Genomic DNA, 18,162 nt, shown 5'->3' with positions numbered 1-18,162 from the left:
CATCAATTGGTGATTATATCGACTATACCAGGCATTCTGTTGGCATTTAAATCTCTTTTATTCTCAATTTTCTACAGTGACTTTCGAAAATCGAGGATATTTTACGTTAGCGTCGCGAATACGACGTCCCAAATCGTTAAGTGCTGGAACCTTTGTGAAATTCCCCTTTGTTCGATAGGCGTAAGTTAACACTATCGTTTAATTCGAATTGATTCGGAATAAAAGTTCGAAATTTTATACATACGTCTACAATATCACCAAAAATATTTACTTCTCATAAGTTCAGATACAAAATTGTTGGAGGAAAACATATTTCTTCGTTCTCTAGCGATAGCAACGTCTGCAAGTAAAGTACTTGTCACTTATGTTTAACGGTAATCTGTATTATATTATTCGATATCAAATTGTGATCTACAATTTCATTGCCATAATATTTTTTTAAGTCCTGAAGATGTTTCTAATTTCGATTTGTAAATCGATTCGAACACAGATCTGTTTTTAGCGTTGTTGCTATGTACATGGATTCTTCTTCTCTATTCCCTCGTTCTTTTCTAATTTTATCCAAACGTATAAATACACTTTTTTGCATTGTAAACCATTGTAGAATCAGTCGATCAAAGTATGTATAGGAATATTGCAAAAATAGTATGTATACAGGGTGATTGGTAACTGATGGTACAAGCGGAGAGGGGGTGATTCTACGCGAAAAAAGAAGTAGGAAATATAGAATAAACATTTTTCGTTTGAGGTTTTGTTTTCGAGAAAATCGACTTTGAATTTTCGCTCGGTACGCGTGCGGTACGTTATAACGGATCTCACTGTAGATCGTTATCTCGATCATAAAAAAATAAAAAAATAAAAAAAATAAAAAATAAAAAAAAAATTTTTATTCTATATTTTCTACTTCTTTTTTCGCGTAGAATCACCCCCTCTCCGCTTGTACCACCAGTTACCAACCACCCTGTATATAATTCTCCATAGTCACGTTCTTCGTGTTATCCGGAAACGATCTGATTCGAAGTACGAAGTAATATATCTTCCCCGCATTTTTTCTTTAATTAAAATGCAAACCGTCGTTGCCAGTGCGATTTTTACAAACGTTTCAGTTCTATCAACAGGAAATCTTATTGGCGTAGAACTGGCGGTGCTGCGCTTGTAAATAGGTTAGCATCCAGGAAGCGTTGATGCGTTCTCGATAACTACGCCCACGTGACAATTGCACATCGACGCTGCAGGTGACTCAAAGATGCTGCTATAAGATAAAACGACGTCACTTATACATTGTACATGCGCTGCCTCGCTGTTGTTATCAGTCGTTACCCCCAATCTGTCTTTTCATTTTGTCCGTAACAAAACTCGTAAATATCCGAAACGCACGCAAGAAACGTGTAGCAGAAAATAGAGGTTTAAAGTTATCATCGATAGTGGCCTTTGACGTTGTTGTGGCAGGATCCACAGGAGACGTAGAATTCGAGTCCTGATCGATGTTGATAGCTGCTACATAAAGTATCACAATTATTAATAAGGAAAAGCATATAGAACACTTTGTCTACACCTTATAGATAGAATTTCCAGGGCGTAAAACCACGAAATACACGATAGGCGTGAAGTATTGTATTACGAGCCATTTTCTCTCAGACTACCAAGAACAGTAGTAAATTTATATTTCGAGCTTCACTAGGGTTATTTATGTGCTATAATGTATTGTACCCTGTACGTAGTGTATTTTCGTAAAAAAAAAAAAATAAAGTTTGCTGTTATTTTGAAAACAGCTTAATACGTTAGTTTTAGGAAATTTTATTCGAAAGAAGTGATTACGTTCGTGGAATGTATTTTTATAATTCACGTGTGAAGAAAACGAAAACGAGAGACCAAAAATTAAAAGAATTGGCATTATGGTAGTACAGTGTGTTTCAGAGCTGCGAATAAAGCAAACGATGTTAGAAGATGACGAAACACGTATCTTTTTCATCCATAAACAATTGTGACACGTTTTATTCGATATATTTTAATAATAAATTTTACTGAAAAACTAAACTACTTTTCGAACGAATAGGATTATAATGCCTAAGTAGTTAATTGGAAACAGTTTGAATATAATTACAAGTTTCATAAACCGTTTATGTTTATTGTGTCATGCATTTCTTGATAGCTCAATTTACATAGCCCCCACTGAAGGATCTAGTTTCGTCATACTCACACATGTCAACGGTAATAGGGTTTAAGTATCTTCTTTGTTGCTATACGCTGTAACACGACTAAAAGTTTTAACGTGTTATATTCATTCGTTGACCTGGATGCAGTTCGTTAGAATGATGTTTGCGTTAGACTCCGTATCGATCCTTGCAATTGAAAACAATAAAAATTAGCATGCATGCGTGTTAACTGTCATAAGCGTTAAATAAATTAGTCCGTCACATGCGTGACGTTTCCTCGCCGAATGATTCACGCAGTTTTTAATTTCTAAGAAATAGAATTTCCATATCCTTGAATTTATTCTCAGACCATTACAAATGTTTAGATGTGATGCAACTATTGAGTCTGAAAACCATTGCAAAAAGGAATTTCAGAAACGAAAATTTGGATTTCCCCGTGACCAACAAATTGTCCTAATAGGTTTAGTTATCTAGACCTGTGACAAATTCTTATTCCTCGAGCATCGCATCAGATATAGTTACCACCCACGCCTTGATCAAAGCCTGAGAAACGCGTAGCTACCTTCCAGTATTCCAGAGATCCAAAGTTACCAAACTAAATAGAAACGTTCCGGAAAATTTTACGCTAGAAAATCTTACGAAAGACATATTACGAGCAATTATTCCTAACGATATGGCAAAAATAGTATAAAAATTTGAAAAAATTCGAAGAAATTGGAATCTTTGGAGATATCGAAAAAAATGGAGATATTTGTATTTTAAAAAACGGTATTAAATAAAAATATTTTTAAAAAGATACACGTTCATAATTATTAAAACACCTCTCTTACGGAATATGATAATCGAGCCAGATTACCAAAAATGCGAATCTGTTAATTTAATGTTGAATTTAACAAAAACGTGCCGTAATTTTATTTATATATCGAGATACATTAGTGGCAGTCGTTAACAGGAATCAGGGTAACCCGACGGACAGTAGTTCAGGGTTAAGTCCTGATGTCGATCGGAAAATGGCGTGGCGAGACATTCTCCGTGCTATATTCACGTAAGATGACTCGAATCCGGTAATAGCCCGCGTGACATTCGTCACAGAAGTGTCGCAAGCTTTTTTTTATGACGCGTGCACTCATTAGCAAGTTAACTTAACCGTATTACACGATGTGCATCCGTGTGCATATAAACGGTAGACTCGAACACGCTCGCCGGGTCGGATCAATAACTTCAGGAATGGGCACTTGCCGAGTAGTACAGACACGCTGTATATGACCTGTTTCTCGGTCTCCCTAGAAAATCAGAACGAAAGACTTTGATATAGCAGCAATTATCTTCCAAAATGATTCCCCGGTCATCTTGTGGAAACGAGGTTCAACGGTCAAATTAATTTGACGTCTAGCGGCGTCTGATCAAATTGAAAGGTTCCTGATTCCATTTAAATAGTATGCAACGTGTAACTATTAAGTAACGCTGCTCGAATAAATTCTATTCGAAACAAATTTACCGAAAGGGGAGCGCAGCAACTGAACAAAGGAGTAAATGAGCAAACAAGCTACAAGGCTGTTCTCGGTCAAAAAGCTTATCCCATAAATCACAAGAAGGGGTTAAACGAGTCGATTTCGAAAGGTGTAGTTATTCCTGACCATCAGATAGTAGCTGAATCACGTGTTCACTGAAATCGAGTTCGCACGAAATTCTGGCCCGTATAGATTCGGAAAATTCTTAGGAAGGTCGTGTACACTAGAAGGGTGTAAGAGAATCGTGGGCGATATTTTCGTGAGTACATTGAAGGGGTAAAAAAGAGGAAAGTAGTAGATGCCTCGACTGATAAATACGTCTGAAGGTTACTAGAAGGTTACAGATCGTATTAATTATATATGAACGACTATAATACATTGACCTCGTATTTTAATCAAACGCAGACGTTATATCAAAGCCAGAAAAAACGTCTGGCTTGAGTTGGCGAAGAAATTCGGTTGTAATTGGTGACGAAGAAATTCGGTTGTAATTGGTGACGAAGAAATTCAGTTGTAATCGATGACGAAGACTTGGTAAAAATATAGCTCATTTACATTAAATCGCGAGGCAAAAATTTGCGTGATAGAAAACAACTTAATTTCAAAATTTGATCAAATCATAAGTACACGATCGTTGCTCTTTATGTGTTTCGATATGATAGATTTGCATGTGCGATAAAGTTAGTAAAGACTTGGACGTTTTGATATACGAGGCATACCTATGTTCTCAAAGAAAATACTCTAACGTCGTAATCAGTCAAATCGTGAATGCGTTGTGGGAATACCTCAATTATATTGGTCTTTCGCACGAAGCTGCCATGGTTTCGTGATACCTACAGCAATGTATTTACCAAGGTTAACCATTGCCACTATTATACGTAGAAATGCGATCCTCCTGTGTTCTACAGTTAGAATGGTTGCGTGCGTTCCATCCTCTAGGCTCTACACCCCTGAAACTTTCTCCATCTTCTTTTTCCTCCCTTTCTTGTTCTTTCCTAATGAACCTTCACGCCTGCCAGCAGTTAATTACTTTTTGGCGTTAAAAACGTTTTCTTTTTCGTAATTAGTAGTAAATACTAGTTTTCTATGTATGTGTTTATGGAGTTTGTACGTAGGTATGACGCGAGGTAAAAATCCGGAAATAATTCCATTCCATGAAAGTACCATTCAACTGTATCGCATTAGTTTTCATTAGTAGAAGTTACAAGCAAAGGATCAGAAAATCGAGACCATTTCTAACCTAGCACACATACACGTACGAATCCACAATAATTATAGAGGCACTAATAAAATGCGCTGAAAGCAAATTGACACTGACTACAATGCTATATTCACGTTACTTGTCGTTGGCAAATAGCAGTACTTTTAGGCACGGTCATAGAGTGTTGTAAATTCTAAGTGAACGGTATAACTGTTGCACGCATCATATGTAGCTATCAAAACAGGTAGAAATAACAATATCGAGCAAATTGCATCCCTGATTGTCGTTGGATTATCCACAGGAACTAGTAGTTTGAACTTTGAACAATTTCATCTTTCAATCTGTCGTCATACGCGTAAGAATCGTACAAATGTATATACTCTTCTGTATCTGTCTGGCACATCTCTCGTGAATATGTCGAATGTATAGACATCTTCCAAAATGTTAACACACTGAACGTTGATACACTGCTACATCAAAGCTATATGTTACGCGTTAACATTTTCGAACGAAAGTGATCGAAGTGTACAGTTGTGTTTCCATGTTTGAACGTCAAGCGAGAATGTGGAAAAAGCGAATATTACTCTTGCAGGATTTTGAAAAGATGCCGAACGTAATTATTAAAACCATCAAAGTAGTTCGCTAGTAATGGTTTCATTAAACAAGCTTCGTCGAGCATCATATGTATTTAATTGCGATGATTCACGCATCACGACAACCGTCTTTCTCATTCAGTACGATTCATTAGACACAACGTAGACTTGGTTGGGAATATCAGCACTTACGTAGAGTTGTATTATCTCTTTGATGTAATCTTTGATGAAGACTACCCGTTGATACGTAACAGGTTTATGGAGAAATATCTTGTCAGGGGTGACAAGATCGTCCAATCGACGCGAGTTTAAACGTTAATCGCGTATGAACGAACTGAAAAATGGATTCGCAACAAACTGCAGGAACCGCGTCCGAATCTCCTTCGGATCGCGAACTAAATGCGGTAAGCTACAATTTTACAAAAACGTTCAAGCACTTTTCACGTACTTTCGTTAATGTACTATGTTTCGTGAGACTACTAATCACGCAAAAATTTTAAACGTTCCTCCAGCAATTAGAAACACTGACTATACAAGATTAGAAGAACTTCTTGTTTCAATATTTTTAAAAAGTTCTATTTCTTTCAATAGCTTCGAATTATCAATGAGAGTTTTAAGTTGCATATCGATTATTTAATTGTATCTATTAACGTGATATCTGATTGAAAACTACATTTTACTCATTTTAGAGCATCAACTGTTATTTCAAAGTAGCGCATAGGTAAGAAACAAAGTTATATAACGTGTCGGCTCATTTTAATCGAAAGAGAAACATTAATGACTTGCAATCGTAATTAAATATCTACAGCGAATAACTGATATTTGTGACATCGAAAGACTGTCAAGTAATAGCTGTGTTTGTTTAATAATCCGGTAGAAATATTTGATAACGGCATAAGAAATGAAAAGCGAATCATAGATAGGAGGAGCACCTTATACCGATACTCGTGACATTACACTGCCAATTTTCAAACTAGTAAAGATACATTTTATCGGCGATGATATTCCATCATTGAATAAAAGTGTTGTCTACTTTGCATCGCGTCGAAAGTTTCGTGTTTACGACACGTTCGTACAAACAGTTTCAACGAGCTTCCCGAACGTTTTTCAACGTTGATGAATTCCATGAAGAAACGAGGGTAAACAGCCTGGCGTTCCAAAGGGAAGCTACTGCTGTAGGTCACGCCAATCTAAAATGCCTCGGTGAATTGCAATAGATGTCGATGGTATACTATAATCATTCGTGGCTTAATCCCATAACGAGTAGAGAAAGTCGAACGGTGGCAGGTACGGTAAATACGAATCTTCAAAACGTCTCCGTTTTATATTACAGGCTGATCGATGGGCTCAGGGCCAGTATCGATTATCAAGATTTTCCATGCATGTTTCTACTATTCGTCGGTATCGTTTTTGAACAGCTCGAATCGATCGTTATCGAAGTCTGGTACAAACATTCGTAGTAAGAATTACTGAGAATAAAAGGAACGTCGCTATTAGTTAAGACGTTGCAAATTACTAAAAGAACAATCACTCGTTAGATATTATCACGGAATTAGGAAATATTAACCCTTTGACTATGGGAGACTTTGAGACGTACCAGCCGTACCATACGATAGGAATTCAGTGGCAATTTACATCGAGAACGGCGACATTTTTCGATAGGCGTGTATTTCTGAGAATGTGTGTTGAAATAATTAAGACACTGAATTCCAGTACATTAAACCAATATCATTGATTCATTCATATTCTCATTTATTCAAGATCACTTGTTTCCATAGAATCCGAACATGAATCATTTCATGTTTACATGTAGTTTTTCTCACCTTTTTATTATCTCAATTTTACATCTTAAGGATATACGAAACAAAGACTGTGAAATAAACATATTTAGATAATATCTAACTAACGGAATATGTAATTAGCGGTAGTTGAATTAGCATTCGCTTACATCTGGTTCAAATGAGATTTGCTGGAATCACGGTCGACTAAATTTTCGCAACGCCTATAGGTGCCTACAGTATCACAAGCGCAGATTTATTAAGCGCTTTTAAGCGCTAAGAATAGTCAAAGGGTTAATTACATACATCTAAAATATTTCAATGTCAAAGCAAAGAACACGACTGTTATTAATTACGTCGTTCTGTTTGTACAACAATTTTACGAATCTCTGTCGAGTACCGTTAAAACGTCACTTGGAAATTTGTTCTTGCGATCTGCGGCGACCGCGAATTGTCGCGAGTAAAATTATTATTTCGTAGGTGAAATCAAACCCGCCATTGCCATCTGTCTATCGGGCGAGACCGCAAGGTCCACCTGGATTACCAAGGCAGCCTGTAAATAATGGTGCCGTAGGACAACCACGACCGAGTGGACAGCTACAGCAAATTCGTTTTGATAATCGGTCTCCAGTCGGACAAACGAATCCGGCTCAGTTCGTCCAAGTCAGACCGTACGGATCTCCGAGATCACCGGGAGGTTCGTTTCCTCAGAAGCCACCGCAACAAGGTCAACATCCACCTATCGTCCTAAATCCGCGTTTTCCACCGTCGTCCGTGCAACGTTCGCAACTGGGACCCAGACCGCCGCATCCTGGAAATTATCAAGCGCAAAGGTTCCAAGGCAACGTACAACGACCTCAACATCCAAGAGCAGAGCATCTGAACGGACCTCATCTATCAAGGCCGCAGCATCCGAACGGACCTCAGCAATCGAGGCCAGAGCATCCGAACGGACCATATCAACAAAGGCCAGAACACCCAAACGCACCTCAACAAGGACGGAATCCTGACATTCTCGCACGATCGCAAGAAATCGCACAAAAACCATTGCAACGAAATGAATCATTGCTGAACATATCTCGACAGAATTTAGCTGTCAAAAGAGAAGATAAGAAGCCATCACTTCCGCGAATAATAGTCGACAAAATGGCAGATGTCGATAACTCGAAGAAATTGCAGCAGTTTGAAAAGCCTGTTCCGAAGGAGAAAACCGAATTTCGAGAAAATGCGGAAAACGATGACGACGATGATGTTGTAGTGGACGGAAAATCGCCACGTGCTAACGGAAACGTTACCGGTCAAGAAGTTTTAATTGAGTCTAACGTACCAAAGAGTGACGTTCAGTCGGTGAAAAGGCCAGAAATCGCTACGATAAATGGAAAAGTGGACAATAAATTCAACGCGACTGCGGAGGGAGTTGGTCAGCAAATTAAAGAAGTTGCTGTGAACCTTGACAAAATACCTGTTAAAGATTCCAACACGGTGGAAAGCGATAACAGGTTGTCCACGAAACCGGGCGAAGAAGCGCAGACAAAATCGTTAGACAAACAGGAAGTAGATAAGGTTGGTAATCAACTAGACGAACCGGAGAAGAAATTAGTCGAAGATCAAACGCAGAAAGAGAACACGAATAAGGGGAATGTGACCAAACCAGGTATAGAAAGTAAAATTGAGAAATCGGATAATATCGATGTATCTCTTGCACCTGAACAATCTCCCAAGCAGTCGGAAGAAGCTAAATCAGGACAAAACGAGCAAGATTTAAACCTGTCGTCGACAACTTCAGAAAAGTTACGTGCGACAGCACCAACGAAATCGGATGAGGATAACAATCAACAAATGCAAATCCTGTCTAAGTCGACAGATAAATCTCCGGCAAAAACCAGCCATGATCAGAATCAACAAAATCTGAAACCATCCGCATCACCGAGTAAATCCCGGTCAAGTACACCCTTAGAAGCGAGCGAAAGTCAAAAGGAACTGGAACATGACGAAACGTCCAAATCTCTGGAACAATTGCATGAGGATATACCAACGGATACAAAACAGAAACAAAGCGATCAAGAACTGAAAAATCCACCGCCCATGTCGCAAGTCAATTCACGTGCGACTATCCCGGCAGAAATAAATCAAAATGAAAAGGAAATGGAGCAAACTGGGGAGCAACACGACACTGTGTCTGCATCGGAAACTAAATCAGACGTAGATCTGCTAAAGGAAACGGGAGAAGTTAAAAGCAAACAAGAATCACATTTAAGAGCACCGACGAAAGCAGATCGGATCAAGGACGAGCCAGAACCCACTGAAGTGTCGAAACCTGAAAAATCAGCCGAGGAAGAAAAATTAGCGGATCTTAGTCATTCTCCGAAGGAGAAAGAATTAAGAGATCCATCTTCAAAGTCCCCGGCTAAATCGACGAATGTAACCGAAGAATCAAGTACGGAAGACGTTTTAAAAGATTCCAAGTCCGATAATCTTCGAGATTCTTCGGAAACGAACGCGAAAAGAGTTGCCGTGAGTCCTGCTGCTTCCGAAAAAGAAGCAAGCGAGACACAAGAATTTTCAGTACCATCGGAGGATGGAGAAAAGATTGCAGAACCGGCACTGTCTCTCTTAAAGTCTCCCGAAGAAGGAGTGAAAGGTTTCGACAATGGAGAACAACGATCACTGTCGATAAAATCTTCGCCATCCCAAAGTCCTCACTCGCCTGTGTCTCCAAAATCGCCGAAATCACCGAAATCTCCAAAGTGCCCGAAATCGCTGAAATCACCTATTGAGAACGAGGAATTAGAAGAGAAGGAAAAAACGGAGCAGAAAAAGGCTGATGACGAAACGACACCGGACTCGAAAAGTTTGCCGAAATCAGTTAAATCGCCTAAAGTTCAACGCGCACCGACACCAGCCAAACGAAAAGAAAAGAAGTCTTCAACGACACCAGGTTTTTATTTACGTTTAAGAAAATTTCGGGAGAAAATAGCGAGAATAAAGGTATTAAAGAATTCGACTTGAAAACGCGGAGCTTCGTTCTTTGCCATGTTTATCGTAGATAAACGCTGAAATCGAGACATTCTACTGAGATTTTGCTTCACAAATATCACGATACTGTTATGTGTTTTTTCTTTTTTGTTTTTCTTAATGTAACGACAAAAAGAAACTGTGTTTATATTTATTTTTACAGAGGTTGAAAACGGCAGCGTAACCAACGAGTCGGCTCAATCCAGCACGGTAAATAATTTTCATTCAACACATGTGCTTTTGTACGTTTCACAAATTATCGAATCGATAGTAAAATAACGTAATAATGTTGCGCAGGAACCAACCACAAACGGAGTTGGGGATTCACCGACGAAAAAGTCACCCTCTAAATCGAAAGATGCTGACAAAGGGCCGACAGCTGGGTCACCTGTAAAATCGCCAAGTAAGTCCGTCAAATCGTTACCACGAACTCCAGAAACTCCTTCGTCGACAGCCGGTCAAGAGAAGAAAAGTAAGTATTATCGAAATTTTTGCCTAAATTTTATAACAAGCTCGATAAGCTTTGCGTCGAGTATTTTTGTTTTAATTTTTATCTAACGAATTGGCCCATTTTTCCAAAGAACGCGTGTTAATAATATGCGTTGAATCCTATAGAACTGCCTATGAACAAAATTCAAGTGGGATCGGCGCCCTCTCCGAACTTAAAAACGGTACGATCGAAGATCGGCTCGTTGGAAAATGCAAGTTACAAACCAGGTGGCGGAAAGGTGAAGATAGAGAATAGGAAGCTGGACTTTAGCAAGGCGCAGCCGAAAATTGCCGCGAAGAACGAGAAATACACACCCAGTGGTGGCGATAAAAAGGTTAATCGCTTTACATTTTTTTTGGAAATCTTCCTAGCGTCGTAATTACGAATAATTATCTATAAAAAAAATCTGCACATGGCATGGTTTATAATCCCTTAGTCTAAAATATATTCCTCCCTTTTTTCTGTATTTTCATTGAAAAATTATTATCGTTTAACTATTCCTTGATAGATCGCTCAGATGAAACTTCAATGGAATGCGAAACCGAAAGTCGGTTCATTGGAAAATGCAACGTACAAACCTGGTGGTGGTGACAAGAAAATAGAAACAGTGAAGCTCGACTTCAAAGATAAAGCAAAACCAAAAGTTGGCTCCAAGGACAATGCCAAACACATTCCTGGCGGTGGTAGCGTTAAAGTAAGAATTTCAGTTTGAAATATATTTCCTTAGGAATGACGACTACTCTTAGAAGCACAGATACTCGTAAATTCTTCAGCGAATCTTTTATTTTCGTTTAAAACTTATTTTAGCGAGTTTGTAATTCGATTAACATGTCTGTATGTCTCCATAGTCATTCGTTTAATACCTAAAATTGTCCCACTCCAGTTGTTCCATGAGTTTATGTTGTACTATATAATCATAATTTATTAAGAAACATACGTTTGTGTTTTCTCTCATATTCGTAACTAATTAATGGAAGCTATTATAGAAACGGATGTATTTGAAAATTTATGTGTACATTTCCAAATTTTCAAGCCAATGGTTATCATGTACTTCGCTTGACATTACCCGTTTGTAGCGTTTGGTGTTATCGTAGTGACGAATCATTTTTCTAACTAAATGTTTGCATTTTACTTCGACATTTGTCTATTCGTAATAAAACAGTATCATAGCTATTCATTTGGATCATGTCGCGAGAGCGGCAGATTGATTTCGACTGGAAAATTATTTATCTCGATTCTGATTGAGTCGTTGCATGTAGAGAATGTTAATGTAGACTTGCATTTACATTGTACATTTTACATTACTTAAAAAAATTAGTGTTTTCAAAAGTTACAGAAAGCGAGAATTCTAGCATCAAGAAAAATTATTTCTTGTTATAAGTTCTTTCCTTCTTGAGGACAGGCTCAGAGATACCTTTTGTTTCGTAAATTACTCTTCGTCGTACAAAATTACGCGTTCGACTGGTCGAGATAATTATTGAACGTAGGTACTTTACGCGCTATGCCTTTGTTAATTTGTTCGTTTATCTTGATGCAAAGAAATCTTGAATATCACAATAAAGTATCTTTTTCAAATGCGGATTCTTTGGGACTGTCTGATTAGCAAAAAAGAAAAACAAAAAAGAAGAAAAAGAAAAACACTTCAACCTCTGCTCTAGCGTACGACTTTCCTTTTGTTGTCGCATGTATTGTCACCCATCGTTATTAACAAGTCATTATTGTTTGTTGGTATTCAGTCATCGGCAACACCACCTAAGACGCCTCAGGATTCGAATAACGACGTAAGTATATCAAATAATTTCACGACATGATATGTTAGTTATCCTCTCCAGAGGTAGCTACTCATCGCATCGATATCAAAACGAAACCCACATCCATAATCTGGACTGTAAATCGCAAAATTGTAAAAGGGAGTAACTAATTTGATTCGACTGACAACTAATGATTCGCCGTTTTTAACTAATATTTGTCGCTTTTGTGTATCGTCGAAATATACGAAGCAAGTCTGTCAAATTTAAACTTTCTTTTTTTAGCAGTAAGTAAATTCAATCTAAAGGGATTAAAGCATGTTTCTGCATGTTTTGAGATTAGTATAAATGTTCGTTGCAGAAATCAAATCGTTAGTTTAGAGAGCACGATACGGAGAGGCTTCAACGAGAATGGAACATAAATTCAAGATAAATTTATAAGTTCGATTTTTCTTTAAATCTTCTAAACACGGATATGTTTATACGTTTTTTATATATCTAATTAATTAGGTTATCGACGAATAATTAAAATTCTAATTTCAAAATCTACATTGTCATTTATTCATCGTTTCCTACGATAAATAAGCATTAAAGAATAACCAAGGTTCTTCTAATGTTACTTTCAGATCCAAACTCAAAAAATTGACATCAAAGCTGAGAGTAAAGTTGGTTCCTTGGATAACGTGAAGCATAAGCCAGGTGGCGGTGACAAGAAAATTTTCAACGATAGGGATTATCTTCGACAATCGGGAACTAATCCTGAAAGCCTCTGTGGCAGTGGATCCCAGGTACGTTTTATCTTACAAAATCTCGAGAATAATTATCCTGTTTCAAGCGAAATGTGGCAGTTATGATTTTTATATTCAAAGATTGAAATCATCAAACAGATTAGTTCGATAAATTTTGGGAGGAACTTTCTCGGTTTTATAACATTTCGGAATCTTACATCTTTTTTCTCGAGATTCTTTGTCGTGTCACGTTCGTTTGCACCATTTGTCACGAAAAAAGCTTGACAACACGCGTTGCATGCTTCTCAGCAATTTTTTATCCAACATTTATGATTTTACACTTTATGACAAAGGATTATTACCAAAATAACATTCGCTAGTTTCTTTCTTTCAAGTTCTACTTTACATTTCTAACATTTTTACGATGACAACAAATACAAATGAGTAAATTCCGGTTATTTATATACGACATTTGTACTTCATGGAACAATTTCATACTACGTTGCGAAATAATTTTGAAGCAACACGTTTTTCTTCCTTTGTGAACTACGATCTGTTAAATTTTGCGAGATTACGCGTTAGAAAAAACTAACGTAATTAAGCCGATGAAACTGAAGAAAGTTTAAATATCTAAAACTTGTATAATAAAAAGATGTAATGGTTGCTTAATCCTTTGAAGCACATTTTCAATTGCGTCTATGTAGGTATATTATTTTATACAGGCGAATTTCTTGCAAAAATATACGTGATAAAATTACTCATTGACATAAACGATTACGCTGTTTACAATACGTCGTATCACGATGACATTGCTCCACACCCTTAATACATATTACGCGTGTCACGTACGTACGTATAGTTCGTGAATGATTTATGATAAATCGGTGGTAAATACATAACAGTTGGTACAAAGAGAAAAATGTGCGCTGCTTCAAAGGTTTAACGTGACCCAGATTAGAACGAGCTAGCAAGGTTGTAACGCGGAGGTTAATGGGCCACCTTAATCCTATGTGTTGTGCCCGCAGAGCCCTGTGCCCCCTGGCACGGTCGCCGCCGGCAAGAACGGTCTGCCTACATCGGACGAGAACCTCAACCAGGAATGCTAGATCACGAAAACTCAACCGCTAGACCCGATTTCCTTGTCACTTGCGTCTGATTAATCATCCGTAATCCTCCCTCCTCGATCATCGAATCGAACGGCCAGTATTGACCCGTTGTTCGATGAAGTGGAAACGTTGCGCGTAGAAACGAAGAAGCAACATATACATATAGTCGTGCGAATTCATTTCATCGTAACGCTCTCGCAAGCGTATCGTATATGATTTTCAATCGATTAATAAAAGATTTAAGATTAACGACAGATCCGGCTCTATTTCACATCGCGCTTAACATCACGATCGTCTGGAGTGAACGACGACTGGGAGACATTTTTACGTGCCATACGGGGACAGAGTTTTTCGCACGGAGTTCTGGCGTTTAATCGATGAAAACTAGCGCAAAAGGCAAAGGGGTATTTTTCCTCGTCGCTATGTGCTCTTACACGATCGATAACGTATACGATGTGTATACGTGTCTGGCGTATAACACTACGATCACCGGCAAAATGATTTCCCCCACTCTGTTAACGCATTTATCCACGAAATCACTTCGGATAATTTGCGACACTTTTTCAGATTGAAAAAATGTGTTTTCCAAACTTTTCATACGACCGAACACAAATTACATTAATCGTACATCATTGTAATACTTGTCGTAGCGTAATTGTCCAACACATCGAAACAGCTTACCAATTATCACGCCTGATTCTTCGAATTTTTATAAATACGCAGATACTTCGATTTCATCGTAAACTTACATATTACATATAAGGAGATACTCGAACAAAGGACACGATGCTTCCCTTATTTGAGATTTGCACGGATACGACGATACCTACGACGATAAGAGCGCAAAATACTATGCTTATACATTGCGATAAGAACCATTTTAAGACGCGAACGTTTCTAAAGGCATTTTTCCGATCTGAAAAGGAAATGCGGTAACGCGATACGTTTAAGTTTAATTAAACGAATGAATTCTCATTTTTCGTAGTCACTTGGAACACGGTTTCACACTAGCACGGCAATTAGAACAATTTTACGATCGCATAATGTCAGACTCATTGTTCGAATTGATCGATATCGTAATTGACGAGACCGAGAGTAGGTGTACTTTTGTTAAACCTACTGGAATAAGGAAACGCGAATTTTCCGGCTATAGTGTAAATAGCTAACTGTCGTACTAAACAAGGCTTTGGATGTGCTATGGTAACGAAAAGCAAAATATAACGTTGATTAATAAATAATTTTAACCATAATCCTAATGCTAAGTCATATAGAGCTACTTATACGATTAATTGAATTCTATTTTAGCTTTTTTATGGTGCGTTCATCAATCTGTGTAACGTACATATAATTCGATTAACATTAGTATCCGTAAATAAATACGGTTATGCGATATATTCGATTTCGAAATTGCGGTAGAAAAAAAAAAAGTGAAAGAAAAACGAGAGGAAAGTAGAAAATGCAGCAGTTGATAACCCGCTAAAATTAACTAATATCATAGAAAAAATGTTTAAAGTTCGAATAAAGGCAAGCTTCGCGATAAAATTAATCTCAGCCTACGTAAAAAGATATAAAATTCGATATCGGTGGTGATAACATAAAAAGGAAGAATATTGCGAATGAAATGGTAAGGATGAAATAATAGATAAATGAAAAACGCTGTAATTATATTGTCACATAGGAACTATAATTAAACGCTATAAATGTAATCTAATATTAAAGGTTTACGTAAACTCGCCTACTCCCGGATTCAAGAAAACGGATACGTGCTCTATATATAAAATAATTGAAGTACCAGGACAAAATGCGGTGATGCACTGATTATCAATTTTATCCCTACGTACTGACATACCGAAGAAACATCGATTAATTCGAAGTGGTGATATTAATTGCACGTTGTCATAAGATGATACGAAAGAAGAAAATAATAGTAATTAAAAACTTTGTTTTCTTTGTGCATCACCACCTGTTGAAAACATGTACGGAGTGTACGACGTTCATTGAATGATTATAACTACTAAGTTTAGAATATACACATAAATATATACACATTCTGCGTCAAGTTTTTGATATATTCTTTGTGTATTTGGACAATGCATTTTTATCATAAAAATGAGATTCCTGTATGCACTCTGTACATGATATATCTATATCAGGTGTATAGGATAAAGTATTACGAGTTGTTTCCTTTAAAACTATTAAAGAAAACAAGAAAAAAATATTTTCTCTAGGATTTGTTAATTAAATTATTTAATTGTTCATTTAGCGAGTTAAAAAGAGGACTCTACACTTTCTTTTTTAATGAAATAATGTACAGTGTTTGTATTTCCAAGTAGATTTTATTTGGGATGAAACATCGTTCTATATTTTGCGTAATTTAACACGGAAAGTCTCTCTTTGCCATCCAAAAGATTCCATAACAAATATACGTAGAACAAATTTTCTTGTTAATCGTAGTAATTTTAGAGGAATTATCTCGTAACACTTTCTGTGATACACTCTGTATAATGTATTTGAATAGTTTCTAGCATTTTTCATTAACCATCGCTTATTAAACCGAATCAATTTGTTTTAACTCTTGAAATATCAAACGGAAATCAATTTTACCGTAACATTCGTTATTAAGGCTAAGGAAGTTTATGAGTATCAAACTTTTCAATAATTTTTCTTTCTATTTATCGATACATGTATAGATTTATTGCTTAGCAGCACGCTATAAGACTTAAATCGTTTTACGCGCCATGTAATCCACTTACTTTGCTCTCATCTTGATGTTCAAGAGTTAAATCAAGTACGATTTTTCCATTACCGAATTTACATTTTATCTATCGGAAATTTATCCGTTAGAGAAAACTATTCTGCGGCATTCACATCTCGTGTATATAAATCGTATGCTCGATTCTAGCGAAAGAAGAAAGAGTTTAGTGTGAAGCAATTATGACTCACCCAATTTGTGCTTGAATTTATGAGCAGCTTTCTCGCGGTAAATTCAAACGATGCATATTAAGAACAGAGTTCGAAGATATGGATCTCTAATGGATGAGGTTTACGACGTCGAGCGTCGATTTATTGGGAATTGCCGGGTTCTGAAGAAACTTATCCCGTGGAATAAGTTGCTGTCATCTCTACGTAGATCGGTAGAGGAACCCCGTTGAAAAGTCGAACACAAGAAATACAAATGATATTAGAATGGTATACAATGAGCAATCATATTCGATGCATCGAGTGAGAAAAAAAATATTTCACGCGGTTGCATCGAATACGTTTCATATTGTATTTAAATGATAGAATACGATAAATTCGTAATCGTTACTGTAGATACGTAAACTATCTCTATTTGTTGTATACATCAGAATAAATACTTAGATTCTACGACTGATCTACAGTCAGTTGAAAAATCAGAATCAATAATAAAGTAAAACGTCGATGGGAAAAGCAAAATAACTGAAATATCGCAAATAATTTCAGAGAAATGTCTCTCTCTCTCTCTCTCTCTCTCTCTCTCTCTCTTTCTCTCTCAATCATACGACTTTTGAAAAATTCATACAATCTATGCTAAAAAGGTATATATCAAGTATTATTTATACTTTATTGCTTCCATATACTGATTAGTACATATTTCAACTTGATTAATTATCCGATGATTCACAAAAATTAGATACATAATAATAAGTTGCCGTAATCGTTACGAATAATCACACTTCATACGAATATTATTGTATAACGAGTATTCGACATATTGTCAGACATAACAAGAGAGCCATTATAATAATATTTTTGTTTTTAAATTTATATTCCCAGCATTTTTATTAAACCCTCAAAAGGTTAAAACTGCGATT

At 36.9% G+C, this 18,162-nt stretch overlaps 1 protein-coding gene across 5 annotated transcripts in view; it reads left to right on the top strand.

Annotated features, from left to right (window-relative positions):
* The window catches only part of LOC117208855 (microtubule-associated protein tau), a 32,374-nt gene extending 14,259 nt beyond the window's left edge, over nucleotides 1–18,115 (top strand). Inside the window, exons 2-10 of one of the 5 annotated variants that reach the window (XM_033450282.1) lie at nucleotides 5,716–5,865; nucleotides 7,720–10,177; nucleotides 10,418–10,464; nucleotides 10,552–10,657; nucleotides 10,870–11,078; nucleotides 11,253–11,438; nucleotides 12,481–12,525; nucleotides 13,119–13,280; nucleotides 14,246–18,115. In XM_033450282.1, coding sequence (XP_033306173.1) covers nucleotides 5,803–5,865; nucleotides 7,720–10,177; nucleotides 10,418–10,464; nucleotides 10,552–10,657; nucleotides 10,870–11,078; nucleotides 11,253–11,438; nucleotides 12,481–12,525; nucleotides 13,119–13,280; nucleotides 14,246–14,326 — 3,357 coding nt within the window. In that variant the 5' untranslated portion in view covers nucleotides 5,716–5,802 and the 3' untranslated portion in view covers nucleotides 14,327–18,115. Of the gene's footprint in view, nucleotides 1–5,715; nucleotides 5,866–7,719; nucleotides 10,178–10,417; nucleotides 10,465–10,551; nucleotides 10,731–10,869; nucleotides 11,079–11,252; nucleotides 11,439–12,480; nucleotides 12,526–13,118; nucleotides 13,281–14,245 lie in introns of those variants that run through there. The other 4 variants (XM_033450279.1, XM_033450280.1, XM_033450281.1 and 1 more) reach the window with 4 other exon arrangements.
* Nucleotides 18,116–18,162: the final 47 nt, after the last annotated feature.

The sequence above is a fragment of the Bombus bifarius genome, unplaced genomic scaffold (assembly GCF_011952205.1).
Source record: "Bombus bifarius isolate JDL3187 unplaced genomic scaffold, Bbif_JDL3187 scf7180000008163, whole genome shotgun sequence".
Lineage (NCBI taxonomy): Eukaryota > Metazoa > Arthropoda > Insecta > Hymenoptera > Apidae > Bombus > Bombus bifarius.
This window is presented reverse-complemented; position numbering and strand designations above follow the sequence as displayed.